This window comes from Leptidea sinapis, chromosome 19 (genome assembly GCF_905404315.1).
Source record: "Leptidea sinapis chromosome 19, ilLepSina1.1, whole genome shotgun sequence".
Classification (NCBI taxonomy): Eukaryota; Metazoa; Arthropoda; class Insecta; order Lepidoptera; family Pieridae; genus Leptidea; species Leptidea sinapis.
The window spans coordinates 640857-668301 of NC_066283.1; the positions used below are offsets into that span (position 1 = coordinate 640857).

Here is a 27445-nt window from a genome sequence, read left to right on the forward strand (position 1 = left end):
GTTTCTATTGTCTTGTGATTGTGCAAACTGCATTTCTAGTTAGTTTGTTTGATTACTGATTGTGTATGATAATGTTTAATTTATCATTATAGATAAATAATAGTTATTATATTCGTTAATACGTGTCTTATAAATTTGTTATGTTTGCCTTATGAACGATGTTGGGCCAATTCGAAAACGTTGGTGCATTTATTCGTAATTGCAGTGCGAAAACATTACGATATGATCAAGCATGTTTGGAGTTAATAACAGATGAGCCCATTACTTTTTGGAGTCAATATGAAGAATGTGAGAATTGCATGTTATTGGAGACTGCAAAATTATCAAAAACGGGAAACATCATTCTTGAAACCATAAGCCCTTTGCATTATGCTATTAAAAGTGGCAATGGAGAAATATGTAATGGTATGATCATAATGTATTCATATTTAGTCATACTTACTACACCTGATTAATGCAATTATGAAGGCTAATCTATTATAAAGTAACTAACATAAATTATTCATAGTTCAATTATAAGTTTTTAGTAGATAGTAGATATTTTTATCTTTGCTATTGTGTCTATGAGTCATCACTCCAACATTTCAACAAAAGCTGATTTAAGCAATTGTCAGATATTACTTGAATTATAAAATAATTAAATGGATATCCAATTAATTATTTGATATGCCTACAAAATAAATGCATATAGTTCACAGCAATAAGTGATTTTGGCTTTAAAATCTAAATTTTTTAATATATTTTACTCTAGTAATTTATGACTTGAGTATTGTTGGTGCATCACTTTGTCTAGATTGTGTAAATAAATATTGTTTTAATGCAATGATAATGAATAGCATGCCACTTCTTATTAAATCTCACCTTATAAGAAATTTTATTTTAATAATAAAATATTAATCTTAAAATTTAAAATATTGTTGGGAGCTTGGGATTCATGGATAGAAAAGTAATTGAACTCAAAGGATTTATTAAGAAAATTTAAGAGGAATTTAAAAAACACCCGGTAGATAGACGAATATGGCACACACAAAATACTGACAATTACCCTAATTTATACATACTTGACACTCACTCCATAATTAATCACTGGTTGGAATATTCACACTTTTATCTATTTGAAGTTTTTCTCTTGGTATCTCGTAACTGAACTACCTGGCTGTGTTCCCACCTGCTTATATATATCTAAGTTACAATATTCATGAACTTTCTAGGCAAGCCGAGTCAATGTTTTATTTTGATACATAAGTGTGGTACATTATAAATCAAACATTCTAGGGATAAATCATATGTCTAGAATGTTTGATCGATTCATCCAGACATTTGGTCCTTTTTGCAAAATTCTAGAATGTTAGCTCAAGCTTAGCTTCGTGCTTCTAGAATGTTCTTATCTTCATTCCCTCTCACACATGTCATAATTGTCATGCATTCAAGAATTTTCACTCTCCCATTCTCTCACGTTCCTTCACAGAAGGAGTTTAACCAGTCCTGAAAATGCCTGATGGAGGTTTCCTGAATATTGTACCCTTTAACCGCAAGTGCCCTCGCGCCACAGTATGCCATAGATCGGCGCCATTCTGGCTCGGGCGCAGCGTCTATTTTATCGCATTTATTTTATGTTTACTAATTGATTGCTTATAATTAGATGATACGAGAGAATATATAAGAAAACTATTGAAAGAAGCATCTTAAAAACAAAATGAATGTGAAAACTTGTTCAGGGCGTAGTGTGCTAAACCGCACTTCCGATTATAGTGTATATGAAAGATAACTAGTGCTAAAGAGCTAAAACTTTTTACGTTTAATAATAGCCATTGGGGTAGTAGTCCTCAAATGGTGACCACATACTGGAAGACATAGTCTTGGTAGGCCCCCTACAACTACAAGATAGGATGGACAAGAGGCTGGATGAGGGCAGAGAGAGATGGGCGAGCTTTATGCCTCAAGTACATTTGAGAGAAAAACTTTTTAGACATTAAGAAGTTGTGTAGACCAGGTAGCACTTTTCTATGTTGCCAAAAATTTGTATGTATAATTGCATTTTTTTGACACTCAATGAAAAGGCAAGTTTCAATCTGTGGCTCATTTCATCCGCATACATAAACAGTGAATATAAAGATTTCAGTACTTTTAATGTTAAACAAGTTTTATCATTCTTTATGATCATGAAATTTTAAATATATGAGTGGTGATATATAAATGAACCTCGAGGAAATGAGTCGAGCAATTGCCACTCGACTTAATTGGTTTATAATTGTAATTCTTCTTCTTTATCTTGCAACTACTTCGGGTATGTAAACAGCTGAAAAAGTTTTGCAGATTTAATATGTCTGTGATACCATGTAAATAGTACTAGTTTGAAATTGTTCACTTTATTGTAAGCTGTTCATATTCACTGGCAATGACTTTCTGTGCACATAATACAATATTGTTCTAAGGGCTTTTAAAAAGCGAATCTATCGGCAAGGTCTTTCCGTACACAAAATTCGATATTGCTACTTATTGTTCACTGGGCCTTTAAAAAAAGAGCGACTCTATAGTTTAAATTTCTGACTGTGTGCTTGTCGCGTCTTTTCATCTGTCAATAATTAATGATGTGATTAAGGATGTGAATACTTGTCAATAATTGTACCATATTTAATAAAAAAATATTTGTTTTACTAAATTATTTACGCTTTTTGGCAACCAGTCTTATATAAATAAAATAAACTTACCGATAATAAGTCACACCATCTTTTATTTGCGTTGCTAATGGATTATTTGAGCACTTTTATAGCACACTTTGGCTTGTTGATTGACGCGCAGTTGACACACGACTAAGGAGAAAAGTGTGCTTACATTGTCTCTAAACACACTTTTTCCGTTCCGCTATCAGACTGCAAATGATATGTCCATATGTATAGAACGTCATTACTAGTGTTATATATTTATCATAAGTAATGATATTAAACAGGAACCTATAAGTTTGAGGAGTATGGACAGTACAGCATTAATGTGACCGAGGTTGTAAAAGATGAGTGCCTCCCTCGCATGACAGCGGAACCAGACGCAGCCTACCTGCCGATACTTACTGCTGTTGTAGTGCTGCTGTCGATGGCAACTCTGTGGTATATTGTAAAAGGAATTGGAAAGAGGGTTGTTGCTGGACGTCTTTATGCGAGATATTTTGCGAGGTATGTTACAATTACTTTAATTATTGTATTTTATGCAACAGTTGTATAATGAGTATTGAGAGCAAATGGGATAGATTATGGGTTCTGGGCTCGGCAGTTTATATTGCAAAAATTTGTTGTTAGAATTCCACGACTAGATTGGTCAGAAGGCAAGTTTATTATCGTTGTTAAATTGTGAACACACGTTTTTGAAACATATTTATCTAGCCTACTGTTTTCTGTAGTAGTGTAATTGTATTGTTAACTGAGTGGGTTGGTATAGGCAGTCTTATTATGAGTTCATATCAAAAGTTTTTAACAGGTATTTAACGTAAGCTAAAACTTACTGGGTGGGTATTCAATAGAAATTTGGTAACAGAATAACGCGACTAAATTTACTTTAACACTAGTGGTATATATTAAGTTAGGTTCTCATTAACGCAATGCAAATAAGCAATGCATACCGCATTGCTTATTTGCGTACATGGAAGGCACGCCCCTGCTCCCACATTTGCAATGCCAGTCCTATAGCACAGTTCCGTATTTCTAATGCTTGAAGTTAGCTTGACTCTCAGAATACTGCGCTCCATAGGTGACAAACCTGGAGTTTGGGCTTCTGATTTTCTGTAAGTGACCATGTCTGTCCACCAATAACTTTCGCGATCTGATCCCTCTTACCTTCAACTCAGACTAAGAAGAACCCCTTGATCGTCCTTGAAATGCGAGATCGCTTACGTATGATATAAAATGTAACTATGCTATGTTTGGACAAAATAACTACTAAAATATATTTTACGATATTTTTCAAGTAGAGTAAAAATATATTTCAACATATTCCAAATCAATTCTCTGGTTTCCATTTATATCGCTCTTCCTATTCTCTTATTGGGATACTTAAACGCACATCACACCCCATGGGGTTCTAGTATCTATGATAATTTCGCTCTTTCCCTTCTTAATATTTTTGATGAAACTAATCTCTGTATTCCCTTTATAATGGTTCACCGACCCGCAGAGTTTCGCCTCTACAAAACCCCAAAAGTGTATATTGTACCTGTCCTTATTCCACACCTTGTCTGGCCTTCCTTCTATCATGAAACATTCTGACTGATTTATATGGTAGTGACCATTACTCTATTAAAATACATATGCCTCACAGCTACCCCTTGTTAAAACTTTTTCCCCATCCCTTAAATACAGATCATCCAATGTCAATTGGCATGTTTTCGCCGCAGATCTTGATCAAAAAATAAAGTCCTCCCGTTTATCAAATTCAAATAATGTTATAGTGAAAATCTAGTAGAGGCAATCTGTGCAGTGTGCAGATAATAATTTTCCTTTAAAAAAAACCTAACACTACAATTTCTACTCCTTGGTGGGATGCTGAATGTACACAGGCGGCCAGTCTGGTCCTCGACACTAACCTATGCGAAACATAGCGGCACTATGCCGCTACTTCACGCCGGTTATCTATGCCGAGTTTGGTACTTAATCCGTACTTAATAATATGATTCGCAGGCATGTAGGTAAGGACCAAGTGTCTAAGATATAAAACTTAGAAGACTTCATATAGTAGGTTTCTGTGATGCGCACACAAATGAAAACCTCTTTCATTTATTTATATATAACATATTATATATAGGCAAAACGCAAAAAGTACTGAAAAAGACTAAATAACATTGTCTTTGAATTATTAACTAAAAAGAGGTCGGGACAGCATTAGGCTACATATTATTATGACGCTAGAATCAGACAGCATTTTTTTTTAATGAAAATAAGGGACGAGACGAGCAGGACGTTCAGCTGATGGTAATTGATAGGCCCTGCCCATTACAATGCAGTGGCGCAGGATCAGGATTCTTGAAAAACCCAAAAAATTCTGAGCGGCACTACAATTGCGCTCGTCACCTGGAGACATAAGATGTTAAGTCTCATTTGCCCAGTAATTTCACTAGCTACGGCGCCCTTCAGACCGAAACACAGTAATACTTACACATTACTGCTTCACGGGAGAAATAGGCGCCGTTGTGGTACCCATAACCTAGCCGGCATCCTGTGCAAAGGAGACTCCCACTGTTGTATTATATTGTTGCTCGCAGTCCACGCACAATACAATACAATAGTACAATATAATTTTGAATTCGTTCTCAGCCTCCCCAAGAACCTCTGAAACTATATTCAGACTGTGGTAATGGTAAGACTCATCACAAACTCTTTCTATACTTACCCCCTATCTGACGATCTTAAAACTATATCCATATTCCATATTGTTACATTAATAATTATAATGATAGTAAGGATGTTCAGCGGTGCCCATCTTGGATTCCACAAATCCCAAATTTATTCTACGCCATGCCGAGTAACTGCATTTATAGCCTCCTTTAAGTGTCGTTGTATCTGGAACTGTTGAAAATTTTGCAAAAAAAAGTACCTTTTCCAGTAGGTACCTCTGACAATTACGTGTGTGGAAAATATCATAATAACCAGTTGAGTAGTCGGGGCGGGCAAGCGTAACAAAGTAACATTCACATTTATAATATATAAATATAATAATAAGATACATTATAGCTTTAAGGGTAAATGTATACACTTTTATAATAAACTCTCAGCCACTGTTCAGGCATTATCTTTAAAGAAGTTTACATGTTTTAATAATAGATGGCGCTGTCGTAAATATTATAACTCCACAGCTGAATATATAAGTGATCCGACATCTAAGTGATTAGTTTATAACAATATTAGCAATGACAGTACAATATTGTATACCTATTTCATTAAAAAGAGCGCAAAAAAAATACTGCGAGAGTTTCTTGCGCCGCTTCTCTCTCAAAGCACCATTTGCTTCCGAAGCGGTAGTAGTATGTAGTATATTAGAAATGACATCAAAAACAATTCTTATGGAATCAATTTTGAGAAAAAAATGTGGTGTTGGTATGAGATACATCATAATATAAGACACATACTATTGTTTCTCAGAGAAGCTTTTGTATTTTTGATAAAAATGCGATCTTTTTACTTATTTTTCTTACCAAATTATTTTACAATAAAGAGTCAGGTAAGCTGGCTTTGTATCTTCAGAGTTACATTGAAATCATAACATATCATCAAGGACTCTTGGCACTGTATCCCACAGGATATATATGTTTTTTTTTAAAACTCGGAATTTTTTCTATATTTTTCTAACAAAAATTACACCATATGAAAATTATTTTGATATTCAAAGATTTTTTCTCTGACACGGTGCGGTTGTTAATAGTCATTGTTTCCAGAGAGGACAACGAGTTGGGCTCCGAAACCCGCGTGCTGACCACCGAGGATAGCGTACCACGCGCCCCGCCTCGCTCCCGTCTTCGCTCTCTGGACATATTCAGAGGATTCTCCATCGCGCTCATGGTAACCAGCCTTTATATCTCAATATACATATATTTTTTGAGAAGGGCGGTGATGGCCAAGTCGGAAACTACGAGACTTGAGGAAAGTTGTGAAAGGAGAGACCAATAACTGCATATTTAGTTTTTTAAATTTTTTTGAACTTTTGACGGAAATCGACCGGGACTGATTTTCAAAAAAAATTACATCCTGTATTATTGGACCGACGGACTTTGTTGCTGATAAGGATCAATTATTGCAAAGAAATGTATTACTTAAAATGAAAGTAAATACCAAATTTTTTGTTTTATTATTTTTACACGGAAGAAAACTCACCTTCTATTCAAACTTTTTGAATAGAAGGTGAGTTTTGTTTTCCTAATCTTACTTTTTTTCTTGATATTCTATCGAGGATAAATCCTGTCATGGTATCAAATTTAGCAAGGTCATTAGAGAGATGTATAAACTTATGCATTGTAGTCAACGGAAACCATTTTGAGCAATTTATAATTTGGTAAAAGTGAGATATTTAAGGCAATTTGTAAAAAAAATCTATATTAATAATGTGTTTTCTTATAAGTCGAGGGCATGTCTCGTTTTACGACTTTTCTCTAAGACTCGTAGTTTCCGACTTGGCCATCACCGCCCTTCTCAATAAAACCACCTTGTATATAATTTACGTGTCACGTTGTTTGTCCACTCCAAACTAATGAACGGATTTTAACGGGGATTACTTCATGGAGTGCAGTTTAGACCAACTTGAGATATAGGATAGTACTTATTTCGATTTGGGACCCATAATTATTTTTATTTTCAATATTTGTTTTGTATGGATATTTTTTCTATGAGAGAATTTAGTGACGCACGGTTTGACAGTTCCACTGTGGAACAGTTTCATTATAACAACAGAGAGCATTTTTTACGAAATAATTCTTGATGTTTTGAAATATTATTGGCAAATTATAAAACAGTATTTTTTTATTATCTACAGAACAACGTCTGTCGGGTTAGCTAGTATTTATATAAAGCACACGTTTGATATGACTAGAGACCGGATTATATGCAAATGCATATTGCATATTTAGTACCGTTTCAGCGGTAGTTGCATATTTTAGAAAAAAAAATATTGTGCATATTTACGCTCGATCTCGCCCATCGTTCGATGCTTTTCATAGTACGCCCAAACATTGCACTCAAAAAATTCTGCCCAGTAACCTCAGTAGACGCAGAACGCTCCTTTTCCGCTTACAAAAATTTACTAAGCGATCATAGACACAATTTGTCTACAGAACATTTAGAACAGTACTTAGTAGTACATATTTTTAAAGCTAAATCTTAAATCTTATTGTTACCTAAGTAGGTATGTCTTGTAATAGTTTCTTTCACAAATACGATTGTCAGTACAAGCTTTTATAAAATAAACTAAAAATAAGACTTTATTTTTTCCTGTTTAATTGTATGCATATTTATCGATTTTCGTGCATATTTTAGTTATTTTACTTACATACTTTGGTCATTTTTTGTAGCATATAATCCGGTCTCTAGATATGACTCTTTAGAAGAGCAACAGCTCGTCTTTCAATTTGCTTCACTAGGCTTTTTCGATGTTTCCGGGTCGATACGACATGGATACCTTCAAAAAAAGCGCGTACACGTTCCTTAAAGGCTAGCAGCTATCATGTCATTCCTCTGGTGTTGCAAGTGAATGTGGGCGGCGGTGATCACTTAACACCAGGTGACCCGTACGCTCGTTTGTCCTCCTTTTCCATAAAAAAAAGGTAGTGCCGCCACTCGTAACGCCCCCACCCCACCTTCCATGTCGGCATCCTCACCTCTGGCTGGTCTGTGCGGCGGACGCAGTGCGAGATCCCGGCGAGGAACGTATTGTTAGGTTATCAGCCATCGGCAAGCAGAATGATGATATCAAGTATGCAATGGTGGTACTGCCAAAAACTATGGCATTTGAGTTTCCAAACATATTTGAAAAGAAAAAAGGAGATTTGGAGGATGATACTCAATCTCTAGAGGAAACTAAGAAAACATTTAAAAAATACATTAAATGTAATAAGGATAGACCAGTTGTGCTAAGCTGGTTTTCTATTTAAGTCTTGGATTAGGATGAACTTTGTAAGGTATAGATATAAAATATAAAAAAAGTAAACTTAGAATCTGGCAATGTTACCAAGAGCAGATGTGCCAAGCTGGTTTTCTATTTAAATCTTGTATTAGGATGAATCCGCCATTATCTGGCAATGTTACCAGCACGCCCCAGCCTCGGTACCGCACCACCAGAACGTTAAGGGAGCACTGATAACCACAAGTACTTACCGAGTGAATTCATCCGAGTAGTTTATACACAAGAACAGTTAGCTCAGTTGGCATAGCACTGGCACGGAACGCCAGAGGTCGTGGGTTCGAGTCTCGCATCGTCCATAAAATGTTGTTTTCGAATTTTATTTGTGTATTAATCCTAGAAGTGATGGTTATCACTTTAAAAACATAACAATTCGTCGAGTAGTTTGTTTCTTGGTGGTCATTCTGTTGATAGCTACCAATGTTGATATGACATTATTTTGTTTTTCAGATATTCGTGAACTCGGGCGGCGGCGGGTACCGAGTCTTCGCCCACTCCGTGTGGAACGGCATCAGTGTGGCCGACGTGGTGTTCCCCTGGTTCGCTTTCACCATGGGAGAGTCACTGGTGCTCTCGTTGAACGCGAGGCTCAGGACTTCCCTGCCGAGGATGACCGCCTTGAGACAAGTGAGATACCACTACTAATACCACTAGCACTCGTTAAATGATCCCACGATTTATGAGTGACTTGTGTCAGCTTCATGTGTTAACAAGCGCTACCAACGTCATGAACTGTCATAACATATCCCAATTAATAATTACATTCATTTAACTACTGTTAATATTTAAATGCTATTTAATATAATTATTATGATTATAATTAGAAATAACTATAATAGCATATAATATTTAGATCTTTAGTTAACTTGATTCGTGTAAGTAAGTTGGCACTACAGCAGTGCCAACTGTACAAGTGTAACTTTGTAATATAATATTCTTAAGGAACATTTTTTCAATTATGAAATTCAAAGTAAAATTTGTCACGAAATAACCACTAGTAAAATCACAAAAAAACACTTAAAAACAGTCTTATAACATTTATGATTCGCGCACAGCACAATATTTTGTTCCTCGGCTATTAGATGATATTGATCCATCTTTGAAAAATAGCATCACAAACAAAAGTTTTAGAGATAAGTTAAATTTGCACTTTTTGAACATCGTGTAGCTTACATTCTAAGTGGGTCAAACATCGGGTTCTATGTCACCGCCCACCGGCCGAGCGAATAGCGCGATCGGCTGAATGCGATCCTGGGCACCTATTACGAAAATCGAAATACGTAGTTTCGGTCCGAAACGAAAGAACGACGAACTTCGATTTAAATCCTATTACCAAAGTACTTCGGATCCGTATAGTGCGGACGTAATTCGTTTCGGAACTATAGACATAAAAAAATTGTACAAAGATGATATGAATGTACATACTTATATTACCGGTAAATCGTGCCAAAACCGATAACAAATTAGAAATTTACAAATAAGTTTTTCGTTATGTTAACATGTATTTAAATAATGGAATTGCTTTATATTCCGTTTAAATTATCTATTTAAAAAATAATCCTATTTTACTGCAAGAAAATATGCTTTATTAGTTAAATTAAATTTGACGTATCATGTCATCTATTGCATTATATTTTTATTTAGTCTGTGGTAGTTTAACATACTTTCGCGGTTTTTTAGTTTAAATTTTTTCTGAAGTAAAGTGAAAGTTATATATATGCGAGTAAGTATTATTTAGAATAGAATAGAATAGAAACATTTATAGTGGCTTTATTAGTATAATCTCTTCACAAAGTTTTTCAAATAAAGTATGATTATGGCGATAATTCATAACAATTTAGGGAATCAACCATCGGGAATTTGTTTATTTAATAAATATTGCCGGAGTCGACGTCGCTCTCTTGCTCTTTCAAGGTTTTCTTCGTACAAGAAGACCTCTTCGTACATTAAAAAACGTACCATTTTATAATAAAATAAATATGTTTTATCTAAAACGAAACATATAAGTCTGTCGTTAAAAGTGACGTTGTTGTTACGACCATAACAATGTCAAACAACGAAAACGTATGTGTCGAGTGAATTTAGGAATAAGCTAAACGAAAGACAAAATGTCTAATCTCGAACTTCGTTTCGATCTTCGGATTCGAAACACTTTCGTAATAGAAAAATGTACGATCCGTCAACCGAAACTTCGTATTTCGATTTTCGTAATAGGGCTCCTGGTCTAATTATGCTTTGTTTGTAATCTTTGTGTATGTATTTAATTAAGTTTTTCTATTCTTAATTTTATTTATTTAAACGAACTGAACTCGTGTTAGCAATCCGGACTAGGGCTTCCAATCCCGCGGCCTGTATTCAATCTCGGCATTTGCGGGACTACGAATTTTCAATCCCGCGGGATCTCGGTATTTGCGGGATCCTGCATACCGAGATTTCGGTATTGCGGGATTAGAAGCACTAATCCGGACAAATCCTCGTGATTTTTGGTTTGCGATATTGATGTAAATTTGTAACGTTATTAATAAATATATTTAAATAAAATTATTTTACCGCGTGTCGGTCAATATTTCAATCAAATCCGTGTATTTACACACCTGTGTTCAATATGTATACATCCTTTTTTTTTCAATAACAATAACATCTTCTTTCTTTTCTTTTCTAACTTCGATAGGACACGGGTTCCTTAAACAAAATTCCATCTCAAGGACTGGCAACCTCTTATTATTTGTTCAAATTCTAATAGTTTTATTCAAAGTACGATTTTAAATCACTTATAAAATGTTAAAAATTATTACCAACCATTCGAAAAGAATGCCTCAGACCTGAGAAGAACGGACGCAAGAAACTCAGCGGGATTGTTATTTTTAAATAGAATTACGTTACAGTAATATATAGGTACGTTCTAATTAAATAGCCTGACGGCGGCCGCTCCATTCCCGATCTGTGGTATCATTAAGAAAGTTATTTATGCTATAGTAACCTTTACCACATAAAGGTTTATTAACAATTCTTTTGAATTTCGTAACACATTTGTTTTCTACATTTTCTGGGATCATGTTTTTAAAATTGGTATATTTTTTATAATCGCTGATAAAACGCTCGCAAAATATCTTTATCTATTTACTGTGTGTGTTGAATGTTGATGATGCAACTACTGTACTCAATAACTCTTGTTTTTACATATTAATTTTCATTTACTTTCTTGACTTACTCATGTAGGGCATTGAGAATTCTTGTTCCATCAATTTACATATAATTGTAATTGAAACTTTTTATAAAAAGATGAAGGTGTAAATGTTGATTAAAAGAGTAACAAAGGGGTTCATTTCCGGCGTGGCGTTTGATACATAAAAAGACACATGACCTTGACTCACATGAATAAAGTGATTTTGATATATCGCCCCACAAAAGACTTTGACTTGATAGAGTACTAGGAATAACAAATTTTTATTAGTTCCTAGTGTTAACATATGGAGTTTCTATAAAATTCATTAAGGTGCCTATGTAGTGTACATGTTACCGGCCAAATCAGTTCAATATCTAGGCGACACTTTACTACAAAGCTGTGAAATGAACTTCCTTGCGCGGTGTTTCCGGGACGATACGACATGGGTACACCTTCCTTAAAGGCCGGCAACGCTCCTGTGATTCCTCTGGTGTTGCAAGAGATTGTGGGCGGCGGTGATCACTTAACACCAGGTGACCCGTACGCTCGTTTGTCCTCCTATTCCATAAAAAAAGGCGATAGGATAAACGGGTACTGACTATAGTCTATTTTTCTTACGTGTCTTAAATAGTAAACAAATATGACGTAAAGGGAACCAAATATAATTAATTGAGATGGGAAGACCATCGAACGAATGAACGACTGAACTTAATGCAACCGAATAAGTCGATGCAACCTACATTCTAAATCCACAAAAATTTCATTTTTAGTATAACATATTTTTGCAAAGATTGATCCTTATCAACAACAGAGTCTATTGGTTCAATAATACAGGTTGTAATTTTTTTTTAAATCATTCGGATCGATTTCTGTCAAAAGTTCAAGAAATTTTAAAAAACTCAATATGCAGTCATTGGTTTCTTATAAACCGAGGGCATGACTCCATTCACAACTTTTCTCTAAATCTCGTAGTTTCCGACTTGACCTTCACCGCTCAAAAAACTACCCTGTATATTCACAAGCTTAGTTATGATCTAGTAAACGAGAAATTATGCCTCCATTTTCTTATGAGTTATCTACGATACCATCACTTTCATTCTTTGCATCATCAGTCCGTGAAGATGGAGCAGTTGTATTAATATTATGCAGTGAAAAAGAATACATTAAGACTGACGTTTGTACTGACGTTTTTAAGTGTTTCGTGTTCGTGTTCTAACACAGTTTCCTTATTTAAACGATTTTTATTCCAATTGGCACAACAATTTCCGAAAGTTGCCTTTTAGTAGTTTGGCATTAGGGTTATCATTATAACCACCATGCATACATATAGCCCCAATAAAAATTTTGCCCGGCGGCCATCTTGGATATCAAAAATGATCCCAAATTCTTTCTCTGCACCTTCGAGAACTTCGGATACGATGTCCATATTGTTGAAATCATAATATTTGTGCGGCGGCCATCTTTGATGTCAAAAATTATTCCAAATTCGTTTTCTGCACCTTCGATTCACCAATATAAACGTATTTTAAATGCTTTAAACTAAAAAAACAAATTTCCTGTGGGGATATCCGAGCGATCAAGAGCGAAGTCTCACTCCATTTTAATAAACAGTGCAATACGATACAAAATAATAATAATTAAAAATAACAAAACAGTGACAATTAAATAATAAGTATAATATATGGTATTATTCTCTCACTTAATATGACACATGTCACAACACTGAACTCTTTGGTTGTTGTCCTCAAAGGTAATATACAGATCGCTGGCACTATCTCTCATCGGTATCTGCCTGGGCTCTGTCAATGTGTCTTGGGGGGATGTCCGACTGCCCGGAGTGTTGCAACGTTTGGCAGCTATGTACCTCATCGTGGGAGCCCTGGAGTGTGCCTTCATGAGAACCAGCCAGAACATAGTCCCAGGTAATCCATAAATGAAATTTTCCATTATTAAAGCGCTTAAACCAAAATCGCACGGTGCGTTCATTAGCAGTCCTCTCCAAACGCAACATTGATATTGCGAGCTGTTTCTGCCGCGATAGTAGCGCGTCGGAACTCGTATTCAAAAATCATTCGAAGTATCCATCTTTCCTGTCAAACGGCCGTTTTCAATACCATATCTCCGTGCTATCACCGTTTTACGACAAGATCTTATCTATCCATAGTTATGTCCTATATAGTTTGTTATTAGTTACAGTCCAATGCTAGCTGTCGATACATTATTGAAATGTACCTAAGTAAGTGTAAAATGATATATTAACACCTATAGAAAGTTAAAAGAAATTAGAAGTGAATAAAAAAAACAACTGAAAGTCGATAATCGAATGTTGCACATTTTTAAAAGAAGAATGAATGAAGGTTCTATGTCAATTCGAAGTACCAATTACAATAAAACGGCAATTTCGTACTTTAACCCCTATTAGAACCGCCCGCTTCTGAACATGTTCATTCCAATGTTTTATTGGGGGAATATAGTTTTTTCCTAGGATTACCATTACCATATAATAATAAGGGAGCGTACATTTCATGTCCGTTTCGTGAATATTAATATAAAGACACAGGATGTTTCAAAAAACGTAGTGCCAGATAGTCTGTCAACGTTTGATTCTAACATAATAGTTTCTGAAATATAATAAATAAGTATTTAATGGGATGGAAACAAAATGCGTTAGCTATAAATTATAACTAATATATTTACCTCTAAATAACACGCATAATTAAATGAAGAGATAGTCATGAAAACCAACAATTCGTTTTTTTCCACCCTGTATGACATCGCCATGACATATTGTACGCTCCCTGATAATAATAATTAAAATTGATTGACAGTTATCTTTATTATAATGTCTTGCATGTATAGCTTCCCTTCACTACGGCACTTGCACACAATGATCTAGCCACAAAGCAGACACAGCCTGTGCTATGTCTGCCGAACACTGTTGTTAAAACAGTATGTACACTCATACTTACATATAATAATAGGTCGGCGAAAAGGGTTTTTAAATTTTCTCTTTTCAATAATGTATACATTATACTTTAGTTTTTGTAGACGTACTATTCGTATATGGCTGGTTGTAAACGCAAAGAAACATTTTCCCGAAACGAACATACACTCAAATAGAAACGTTGTAACATCATACAACAGAATGTAGAGACGTTACTCCGACGTTGGCAACTGTTTATATAACACTTATTATTATTATTATTAGTTATTGTATCTGTATCTGTAGTAATGTGTTCAGGTCGGTCACTGGTGCGGGACCTGGCGGCGGGCTGGCAACAGTGGCTCGCCACGTGTCTTCTGGTGGCGGTGCAGGTGGGTGATGCCTGTGTTTCGTTTATTAATATGATATTCGATTTATTTTGGAAAATGGTTACAAATGATTTACTCTTGACCAGATCGTCAGTCCATCTTGTGGGGGCCTACAAACACTGCGTCTTCCGTTTAACGGAAGAACGGTTAGCTCAGTTGGCAGAGCACTCGCACGGAACGCGAAAGGTCGTGGGTTCCAGACCCGCATCGTTCATAAAATTTTGTTTTGAAATTTTATTTGTATACTACAACAGCATTTGATTCGTCGGTATTTTAAGACTCGCCAACCACTAGCTGTTGTTCCGTCACATTACAAACTAACAACAAAATTCTATCAGCCGCTATATTATAAAATTATCATGCAAGCCTAAATCTCTGTTCTGTTCTGTACCGTCATGTACCGCTTATTCATTTCGCTCTCTGTATTAAAGCAAAAATATGTTTTTCTTTCGATAAATTATTCGATATAATAGGTATCATTATATATTATATAGGTAGGTGACACACCTCCTATAATACTTCTGCCTGTTGCACTCCTGTACCTACATGCTACAGTATTATATTAGATTAATGACATAATAGCTATTAAAGGTTTGTTGTGTGAAAATCAGCAAAGTTGTATCAAAAGGGGCGGTTCTTCTTATACATCAGCTTGCGTCCTCAGCTAAAGTAGAGTAACAATCAACTTATTTCTGCCAGGTGTGTATCACACTAACAGTAGCGGCCCCAGGCTGTCCCCGGGGGTATTCCGGCCCGGGAGGCCTACATCGCACTGCCTTAGGAGACTTCTCACTGCAGAACTGCACGGCTGGCATTGCGGGGTATATTGACAGGTATGTTTTTATGATTTAATATGTTTTTAAGGAATAAAAAATAAAAAGAAGCTTTGTATCTTATTTTTCCATTTTAACTCAATTACCACATAAAAGGGCGAGGATGATGAAGGCGAATGTTCCAAGTATATCAAGAAGCAATTTGAGTGTATTTTTCCTTTTCGAATCATGTAAATGAAGTGAATTCCGTTAATTGTTAAGTTTTGGTACAATACAGTAGGTACCAGTCTCCCAAACTACAGGGTGGACCAAAAGTCCGTTTATAATTGGAATGATGATTAAAAAAAACTAATTACAGTAGATCAAAATTGTTTATTGTTTTCGATAGTAAACAAAAGGGGAATTTATTTCTTAAAAATCACATCATCCATATGCAATAGGCATTGCTGCAATCTAGAGCGGAAATTTTCGATGACATCTTTACATATTTCTGTTGAGATGTTTTGGATTTCTGTGCGAATACGATCCTTTAATTCATCAAGAGTTACGCGGTTGGTTGGCTGGAATGCAGGGGTTTTTAATCACCATGACATAGTGTCACTCCAATAACGACAATTTTGTCTATTAACATGCCCATTTACGTGGAAGTGTGCCTTGTTGAGAAAAAAATGTTTGTAAAACTGGTGAATCGCTCTACCATTTCGTTCGCAAACTGCAACCTAGTGGCATGGTCCTGAGGCCTTAATTCCTGCACCATTTGGATTTTATAGGAATGCAGACTAAATCTTTCTTGAGAATGCGGTTTACTACGTCATTATCTTGGCACGTTAAAGACAGCAGACCGCTTTCGAGTTGATATCCACGGTTGGTCACGAACAGACGATTTTACTCGCTCCACGTTTTCGGGGTCCCTTGACGTTCTAGGCCGGCCAGATCGACGTAAATACGTTGTTGAACTCGTCTTCTAAATATTGAGCACCCATTTTTTAATTAACACACCTGATAGAGCTTGATTTTTGTGTCGTATCTTGTAATTATTGCAAAACTTTCGTTGAGCTAAGGTCGCAGAATCGTTGTTTCGATAGTACTCGCGTACACAAAATGCACGTTGAGTACCGCTAAACGACGCCATGGTACTAAATTCCCATTGGCCGCTCTTGCAATGCGTAACCCTTCCACCCCCCTCCGCCGCCGCTGCTAGACGCGGCAACCGATTCAAATGTAAACGGACTTTTGGTCCACCCTGTAATTTAACAACGGACTGACAGCAGACCTCATAAGAAGAAATTGGAAAAAAAAAGTAATTTTGAGGTAAACCCTTAAATTGACTAACTTACCGCCGCACTCATATAAACTCTTAGTGCTAAGGAATACTGAGATAAGTATACATTAATCTAGTAAGGTTAGTTCTATCCCAGAGAAGTCACTTTTGGTTTCCCTAGCAAAGGAAACATTTAAGTAAGCATATAGCTGAACTTTCATCATCGACAGGATATCGATAAATTATTTCCCAAACATACCCTTAGTATACTACTGTAATAGACGAACCCTGTGTGACAGTGAGATAACTCTCCTTACATAAAAACCTAGGTGTGAGACAGAGAAGTAATAGATGAAGACCATGTAACCATTTTGAAACAATTTAGTGTCCATTAGTCTCTTGTCTAATTGGACCGCGTTTTAATTTTAGTGTTTTATCGTATTTAGTCTGCGGCTTAACGGATATCAATTAAAATATATAATGGCGTCGTATTCTGTGTAAGATTGTGTTGTTATTAACAGCAACAAACCAAATAAAGAAACATTTCACAGGTAAATACTGATTCTTATATACTGCTTTCGTGGTGTTCATTTTCGTAGAACATATTCACGAAAATACTTCGTATTACATTTTATATACGCAGTAAATCTAAAGATTATATAATTTTTTTCTCTTTAAAGATCAATTTAAATATATTGATTTTTAAGTTTTGAACACAAACAACAAATTTCATTTTTTTTATTTAAAAGGAGGACAAACGAGCCTACGGGTCACCTGGTGTTAAGTGATTTTTTCACATTTTCTTGCAACACAAGAAGAATCATAGGAGCGTTGCCGGCCTTTAAGGAAAGTGTACGCGCTTTTTTTTGAAGGCACCAATGTCGTATCGTCCCGGAAACACAGAAGGCACAAGGAAGTTCATAGGTACGTGGAAGAAAGCTCCTTGAAAACCGCTCTGTGGAGGACCGCCACACATCCAGATGGTGGGGATGATGTCCTAACTTGTGGCGTGATATGCTTGGAACCTTCAATCGAAGCAGCCTTCAGCGCTGTTATTTCTCTGGTGTTGTTCGTTAGCAGACGCGGACGCAATTAAATTACTTAAAGATGACACACAGGCTCGTTTTCCCCTAAATCCATAAAATATACTGAAAACTCCATTGACAGCAGCGTTATCATTGGTCAACCCTTATAACAACAGGAGTGTTGAGGCAATGGCGTCTTATATTGGTGTGATCTATATATAGTCTAATAAGACTGCGTCAGAATAAAAACAATTTTTTTCTTTTGATTAAATACATATGAAGAGTTTCTTTGTTAGACAAAAAAAAACCTTCTATGAGATGAGCTTGATATCTTGAAAATTGAGCTGGCGCATGGAAGGGGCCCCATTTAAAATACATTGTAAAAAATACTTTTTTCTTTATTTTCATTGTAAATCGACACGAAAGATATAATAAAGTAAAGATTTTTACGAAATAAAATAATTCCTTGGTTTTTTTATAATTTTCGTTTTTTAAATCCCTGTATAAAAAATGAATAAAATTTAATTTATTGCCTTTTAAAATTCGCCCAGCGAAGCGGGTGGAACGTCTATTTAATTATTAATAATAAAAATGACACTCTTACTAATACACTTAATTTTAATTGCTTTGATTATACTTAATTTACATATTACAACGGAGGTCACTAATTTAGGTAGCTAATACTCAACGCCGGAATTAAAAGGAAGTTAATGAAATTGAAATGGCGGCAAGCGGCGATGACGCAACACATCAAATGTCACAGCGACGATTTAGCGAGCGTTCCAGAAACTCATGCTAGGCGTTAACAGGAAGGTTTTCATTGGTCCCCGTTTGTTATTCAAATTCAAATATTTTTATTCAAAATCATTTATTAAACCGCAAAAACTACCACCCATTCAAAATAGACTGCCTCAGACCTGAGAAGAACGGGCGCAAGAATATATTTATATATAAAAATATGGATTACAATGTGATATCGTACAATAAACATTTATAATTAAAGAGCCTGAGGGTGTTCGCTTCGTTCCCACTCTGTGGTGTCATTAAGAAAATCGTTTATAACAATTGTTTTAAATTTCGCAACACATTTGTTCTGTACATTTTCTGGGATCATATTGTAGAAGCATATACATCGTCCAATAAAAGACTTACTTACTCGACTTAACCGAGTAGAAGGCATAACAGGTTTAGGTTTGTTTCTCGTGTTAACATTATGAAAAAATTGCTCAATGTGCTTTAGTCTGATTATGTTTAAGTCTGACGTCATTTTGTGAAATAAACAACTAGTATGTTATTTACAGATTAATCTTGGGTCCGACTCATCTGTACCAAAGAGGTACCTTCCGCAGCGTATACCACACTGTTGAGCCCCACGACCCTGAGGGTCTGCTGGGTATACTGTCCGGAGTGCTAGTCGTGCAGGCGGGTGCACATGCCATGAGGATCATGCTAGCCTACAACCACGCCAGGTAAGCCACCCGTGTGTGTCAAAGTCAAAAGTCATTTTATCATCCGTAGGATCTTTAACCGGCCAGCTGGGAAAACGGCGCCTTGGTCTGCTGTTAGCGAATGTAGTGGCCTCAGTGTTTTTTAATGAAAATACGGGACGAGAGGAGCAGGACGTTCAGCTGATGGTTATAGGTACGCCCTGCCCATTATGCAGTGCCGCTCAGGATTCTTGAAAAACCTAAAACACCAAGTCACCTTGAGACATAAGATCTTAAGTCTCATTTGCCCACTAATTTCACTAGCTACGGCGCCCTTCAGACCGAAACACAGTATTGCTTACACATTACTGCTTCACGGCGGAAATAGGCGGTTGTGGTACCCATAATCTATCCTTCATCCTGTGAAAAGGAGCCTCCCACTGGTGAAGACAATCGATGTTATATCTGTCCTTGTATCTAGCTTCACGCTTGTTCTACAGAACAGAAAAAAGAAGGGATCGCATTGAATTGTGTAAACACAGGTCACTGAAAAGAAAGCATTTTCTCGTCTGTATTTGATATAGAATTTGAGATTTACACCAAAAGAGTACAAAAATTATTTACGAATGGATGTAAGGCCTTCCACTTCACAATAGAAAAATGCGAATGCCAACACGCCGAAGCCGTACGCCACTTAATACGACGCGTAAATGCGCCAATAACTGTACAGCTTTATGACATAAACACTAAGTTTGCCTGTGAGTGATGCATGCATGTTTAACTGTAATCAACTAACTTGTTTTTGAATACCATTTTGCTCTTGGGTCAATCCTGAAATTTTTTGATTAAGTACTGATTGAATATGAAGCCACAACCTGAGAGGTGAACAATATATACCAAAATTTATAAACGATACGTTACTCGAACGGTTAGGTCAGTGAAAGAGCGCTTGTGGGTTCGAGTCCCGCATCGTTAATAATTTTTGTTTTCAAATTACATTTGTGTAATACTACAGTACAGTACTCAATTTTTTTTGCACGCTGTAGGTACTGCAACGTGTGTCAGTATGTGTATAGCTGAAAGCGTAATAGTAATAAGTGGCAAATAATGATAAGCGATGCAATTTTGAATCAGTTTATTTACTGAATGGATTAATAACACCACCCTGAAACAACAACACTCGCGTAAACCAAGCGGAGAGTGCGAAGAGAGCGCCACCATCGGCGCGAAATGTAACAACTTCATGATCGACCCAGTGATCAGCTGGCAATATCGACAAATACTTTGTTATCGTCGATCCGCCCGACTGTTTACTGGGCACATCGCGACATGGCCGGTCAAAACCCGAAGTGCCCAGCCATTAGGGATGTAAAAACTACCCTCTTCAAAACTTTCTGCCTAGGCATGTACACCTGTCAGCTGTGGGTAACATTTACACACAAAGCATTTAGAAGGATAAGGGTCCAGAATAATGATACATACAGGGTTCTTAAAATATAATAAAATCCTCATGGCTATTGGCTACTAATTTTTATATTTTGGCCACCACTGTGATGGTTTTCTAGTTTTTAAGTTTACTTTAAATTAGAATAAGCAAACTATGGAATGGAATTGGCCCACTACCTATGTATTATAAGTAGGGCGTTTTGCAGAGCGCGGATAATGCGGTGGGTGTTCTGGTCGGTGGTGTTCGGCACAGCGGGTGGAGCGCTCTGCTCCTTCTCCAAGAACGGAGGTGTTCTGCCCATCAACAAGAACCTGTGGTCGCTCTCCTACTGCCTGGTGACGGCCGGGATGGCTTTCTTCGTGCAGGCCACACTGTACTTCCTGGTGGACTTGAAGACGAAGTGGGGCGGGCGCCCTCTGTACTACGCCGGTATGGAAGCTGTATTATTTTATAATATGAATCTATCTGTGAAGTATGTGTCTTGCTTGTGACTAATTAGCTCGGCTTAAATAAGTACTATATGAGCTGAATATATTTATAATAAGAAACACGTCTTAAGGCGCGGACTGACTTGGATTGTAAACGCTACAACCAACCCTACAATATTTGTGTTGATCATGTGGCTAAGCTGCAAATGGGCATTTATTTTACAGATTTTCTTTAGTTTATTCAATATCTACATATAAAATTGAAAAATTGTTCGGTTTGAGTTTTAGAAAAGTAATAATTCTATTAAATTCTTTATAAAAATTATGTTTTTATAGCTGAAAATTGGGAGATTTTTGACTCCAATGTTAATTTTTGGGAAGCAACTTCCAAATTTTTTATTGGATATTTCAAATTATATATAGATATTAATTTCGGTTCGTAATTTTCTTTGCGTACTTCTTTGTGCACTGTATATTTTGCGTCGGAATATTTTCATTGCGTTATGTTGTAATCGACTCTCTAAGAAACCAATGAAATTGAACGAATAATTCAATTTCATCGCAACAGCCTGTAATATCAAAGCAAATTAAAATCACTTTATTCATTTAGGTTTGTCAATAAAATGACACTTATGTCATGTCAAAAGATACTATTTTTTGCTTGGGGCAATAAAATAATGGAAACATGAAATTTAGTCCTATTAATGCCATGCAAGTCGAGTGTAAGGAATCTTGCCTTAATTTTTTCCTCAAATTAGCTGAATGCTGTGGACATCTTTTGCTTCAAAAATTAGACCAACTAGTTAATTTGTACAAGAAGCTCTTTTGTACACGAATTTGTGAAAACCCCTCTTCCTAATTCTTGGGTATAAGTAATAGATAAGTATTCTATAGAAGCCAATAAAACTATCGCTTATATAATGCACTCACATTTCCAAAATTGGCATAAGAGCTTCACGGATGCTTCAAAAACAGACATGAGTCCGGTTGGTGTTGCAATATTCGGATTCCCACTACTAGAATTATACTGAGTTATAGCTGCCCATCTGTCACTTCTGTTTTTACTGCGGAAACAATGGGCTTTTTACCAAAGTAAAATACATGCAAATAAATCTCCAAAAAATGACGAGAAAACTGTGGTTTTACTTTTTTTTATATATCCCAATAAATGACTAAGATAGTTACGATTAAAGTGTGTATTTCCGGCCGAAGGTTTTAAAAATGCGGGCGGGCGCTCACTAGTCAATGACGTCACACCCCCGGTCGCGCTTTCGTTCGCACCTCGTTCTGTGTGCTAGAAATGGAAGATAAATACTGTATTGTACTTCAGTGTTTCAATTCATCAGTAAAATCACCTGATAAAATACAGGCGCATCCTGTACAAGATGCTCATAAATGAAGTTAAATCTGTTTGAATGAATGATGGTTGTGTGAAGTGCGCCCACTGTCTGTTGCAGGTCAGAACGCTCTGCTGCTGTACGTGGGCAGCGAGCTCCTGAAGCGCCACTTCCCGCTGTACTGGCACCTGGCTGCTCCCTCGCACACCCAGCTGCTGACGGCCCACGCGGCCGCCATGCTGATTTGGCTCGCGGTCGGCGTCGCCCTCCACAGAAAGAGAATTTTCATCACGCTGTGATGATCCTCTGCTTTCGTTATTGCCCATATAATATATCGATCTACTATCTTGAATAGGCGTGATGACAGATTTTGGATTCCCCTTGTATGAAGTCCCGGTGCACGGCTACTACTTCCAAATTTTACCACTGGAAGGCTCCTTTGCACAGGATGTCGGATTGATTATGGGTGCCTATGCCACAACGGCGCCTATTTGTGCCGTGAAGCAGAACGTACTGTGTTTCGGTCTGAAGGACGCCGTAGCTAGTGAAATTACTGGGCAAATTATACTTAACATCTTATGTCTCAAGGTGACGAGCGCAATTGTAGTGCCGCTCAGAATTTATGGGCTTTTCCAGAATCCTTAGGGGCACTGCATTGTAATGGGCAGGGCGTATCAATTACCGTCTCGTCCCGTATTTTTATTAAAAAAATATTTTGAGCTATAAGTTGCTGAATTACGCACGATGACGCTCGTAAGAGTCACGGTGGCTGCCTATGACGTCATTTTCTGATCGCAACTCGTGTGATCTTGAGTCTCGGATGGCTTGGAAACTGAAAACCAACAATACAAGAACTTGGAAAATGAAACAACTTGGTTACACTTATATTACGTATATCAATGAAGTACATTGACCGCGTCTGAGCACATTACGTAATAGTTAGTAACAAAACCGCACGAAATGAACGGACGCTTCCGCGAGCTCACTTCTCGGTAGGTACGCTTGTCTTGATTCATTTAATAAGATAATTATCATATCATTTCATAAAACAACTCCCTTAAGAGTTATACTACGAAAGAAATAAAAATAGATGCAAACCGTTCCAAGCCTTGCGCTCAACATTATTGAGCCGTGACGTCATTATCTCTGATTTGTGCTTCACTAAACATTTAATTTTTTTTCTTATATCTCGATACTCTCAATGTTTTAATCACAACTGAGTAAAATTTTGATAGGTAATCCATTTATCAGAATTTGAAAACCATTTATTATTCGATTCATATTGTCATCATGCCCATTGTGTAACTTGTCTATACTTTCTAACAGAATTTATTGTATATTGAGAACGTAGAAATATATTTTTAGCAAAAATTTGCGTCAAATGTGGTCCTATCGCTGATTACATAATCACATCAATGCCTTGTTCAACCTCCAAAATAATGCATGATGGAAGTTGTTTGTAAAACTGTATATAATGTTTATATGATAGGTTTATTTTGCAGCGTTCATTCTATTTATATATTAATTAAATTTTATTTTTAATGTTTACATATACGACGGTAAATAAATAATAACGCAATTAAACTTATTTTGAATTTTGATGGCTGAATGCATAAAAACTTCCGTGTTTAAAAAAAGTAGCACCCACGATATTTTGTTGTTACTTGAATTTTCAAAAAATTGCGTCTTGTATTTATTGTGATGATGTTAATGTGGCGTTATTCGTAAATGTATTAATAATGTCGTTCGATGAACGTTTGACGTTCTCAGTTCCACTCGTACTTATTTGATTAGTTGAGAAACGATTTAGTGCAATATTTGTTTGTTATAGACTATCACAGAAATAACACGATTGAGAAAGATAGTCGTGGCTATTTGGAGCTCCCTTGCTGCAACACGTATGGTTTACTTACTTGTTTTGAGACCAGCATAGAGTAACACGGTCCACCGAGAGAAGAAGCCACAGCGTTTTTTCTGTAACTGTAACTGTCTGTCATTTTTGGTGGGGAGAAATCTGCGTCACGCACACTATCTCAGACTCCCACACAAAAACAATCGTCTATCACTACGAAACTCACACGTTAAACTTACAACAGTAATTTCTCAAACACGTGATACATTCTGCGTTATAACAGTGTAATAAAGCGACGCCACTACATGACAAGCTATGCTAGACGTAGCATTATTATCGATAAATTCCAGAATTTTTCGATACTACGTTTCGACAGTTCACAAAAAAAATTGTGGGGCGACTACTCAAACCCGCGACTAGATTTAGTCTAGGGAGGTGTGCGGCTTCAATTAGTTCTATTAAATTCGCATAGCTGCGTGGACTTGTACTCTGACAACTCCTAGTTATGCGGAGTCTACTCCCCTCCGATCCGCCGGTGGTCCGTGTTGATCTATGTTTGAAGCTGTCTGCCGAGTCTGCAATAAAACATCGATAATATACACATAACATAACACACACGGACGATGATAAAACCAGAACTTTTGCTGGCGGTACGACATTAGAACGCAAGTTGATTACAACAAAATAAGTTTGACATGCATCTAAATTTAGAATTGTCTGTTGCAACGATGTAGGATGCGTCCGTCCTTTGTGAGAACACGTGCGTCATGTTGGCTCATAGTAAATGATCACCGACCGGAATTTTTTTTTACTTCACAACCGTAATAAAACAGCTTATTTTGATAAAAAATATAAGATCTTAATTGATATTGGTAGAGATTAGTTGATATTGTTAAGTTAGTGTTTTGTTGTTAATATTAGTTTGTGTGAGATGTGTATCGTAGTCCTGTCATGTACGTGTCTCCTTTGAATACAAACTGTGTCGCTATGTATGATCCGAGAGTATGACAAGTAATACAGTCAGCAATGTAGCCCAGAGAGTACAGAACAGTCTGCAGGTCCGTTGTAGTGAACTCCGGACGTGGTTCAATATGGCGTGTCTATTGACGTCTCCACTCGTTTAATTACTCCATTGGCACAACAAACTGAATGATACGAAAACACACAATTATTAAAACGGTCACTAAAATGAATTGTCATTGATTACCTTTTTTCGTGTGATTTTTTTTACTCTTTTCGCAAGTGACGGAGTATTTTTTTGTTAATTTTACAATAGCAGTATAATATCTATGATATCATGGGGTATTGTATATTATATATTATGTTATATATATAACTGTAACATTGTTCACCTAAATATTCGTCTCACGGGGTGTAGCGTACCAAAACTAAATTGCGTATTAGTAAGACTTAATTATTATATAATATTTTGAGATTTGGCACATTACATGAGGTTGAAGTATGGTTTGTCAGATGTATGGAAAAGAAATTAATTTAACGTAGATTATTCATTCTAAATGACATTGTTAAACCGCATTAAAGATGACACCAACAAGAGATTGTCGCAAAATAAATTATATAAAAAATATTGAATTATGGTTGGCGAGGACGACGTGAAGTAACTTGTTTCAATTTTGTTTAAAACAGACCAACGGTTGAAGCCCATACAGCCAGTGTTTGATCTGATATCTAATGGTAATCATGCAGTTTTTATACAACCCCTCTCACGCTCGGTTAGGACTGATTTGGCTGTCATTCTTTTTAGTTTTTATTATACTTAGCTATTAGCTGAATATTATTGTAAAGGCGTTATAGCGAACATAGACAATGTAGCTATAAACTATACATAAAATTATTATAATATCAAACTAACCATGTACGAAACATTTATAACAAATAAACTATGTTATCTACTGTATTGTTTTATTTACGTTAAAAATCCATAGTTTAGTTCAATTAACCTCAACAAACATGTCTCAAAAATGTTAAAGTGCTTTTGTGCCTGTTTGATATTCGCCATTTTGGCGCTGTTGGCCATGTAGCGGGCTTATTGAGAATCAAAACTACCACCCATTCAAAAATGAATGCCTCAGACCTGAGAAGAACGGGCGCAAAAAACTCAGTGGGCTTCTTTTTCACCGAAAAAATATGTTTACAAAGTAATATTGTACCATTTAACTTATTATTTAATAGCCTGAGGGTGGTCACTCCATTCCCTATCTGTTGTTTCATTAAGAAAGTCATTTATGTTATAATAACCTTTACCACACAAACATTTTTTAACAATTCTTTTGTTTTGAACATTTTCTGGGATCTTGTTGTAAAAGTATATACATCGCCCCACAAAAGACTTACTAACTCGGCTTAGCCGAGTAGTAGGCATTATAAGGTTATGTCTGTTCCTGGTGTTAACATTATGGTTATGACAGTTTCTATAAAATTCACTTATGTGCCCATGAACATACATTACATTATCAAGAATATATTGAGAAGCAACAGTCAAGATGTTAATTTCTTTGAATTTTGCTCTCAATGATTCTCCAGGACCTAGGTTATAAATAGCATGAATAGCCCTCTTCTGCAGCACAAATATTGTATTAATATCGGCAGCGTTGCCCCATAGCAATATACCATAGGTCATAATACTATGGAAATAACTAAAGCATACCAGTCGCGCCGTATCTATGTCAGTTAATTGTCTAATCTTTTTAACCGCGTATGCTGCAGAACTAAGGCAGAACTATTCGCCAATCCTTCAATATGGG

General features: G+C 36.3%; 1 protein-coding gene across 1 annotated transcript; it reads left to right on the plus strand.

The window, feature by feature from the left end:
* LOC126969751 (heparan-alpha-glucosaminide N-acetyltransferase-like) lies at positions 1-26593 on the plus strand. The gene is made up of 10 exons (XM_050815312.1): positions 1-405; positions 2951-3170; positions 6419-6542; positions 9103-9279; positions 13569-13740; positions 15060-15133; positions 15830-15963; positions 19491-19658; positions 21269-21492; positions 22949-26593. The coding sequence occupies exons 1-10, from the start codon at positions 159-161 to the stop codon at positions 23125-23127; spliced, it is 1719 nt and encodes a 572-aa protein (XP_050671269.1). The 5' UTR covers positions 1-158; the 3' UTR covers positions 23128-26593.
* Positions 26594-27445: the final 852 nt, after the last annotated feature.

What these genes read in the sequence shown, in the direction of transcription:
- LOC126969751 (XM_050815312.1), top strand. Translation starts at nt 159, where the DNA reads ATGTTGGGCCAATTCGAAAACGTTGGTGCATTTATTCGTAATTGCAGT. An exon ending in ATTGCGGGGTATATTGACAG is followed by an intron (nt 15,964 to 19,490) that starts GTATGTTTTTAT and finishes TGTTATTTACAG; the next exon opens with ATTAATCTTGGGTCCGACTC. An exon ending in GCGCCCTCTGTACTACGCCG is followed by an intron (nt 21,493 to 22,948) that starts GTATGGAAGCTG and finishes TGTCTGTTGCAG; the next exon opens with GTCAGAACGCTCTGCTGCTG.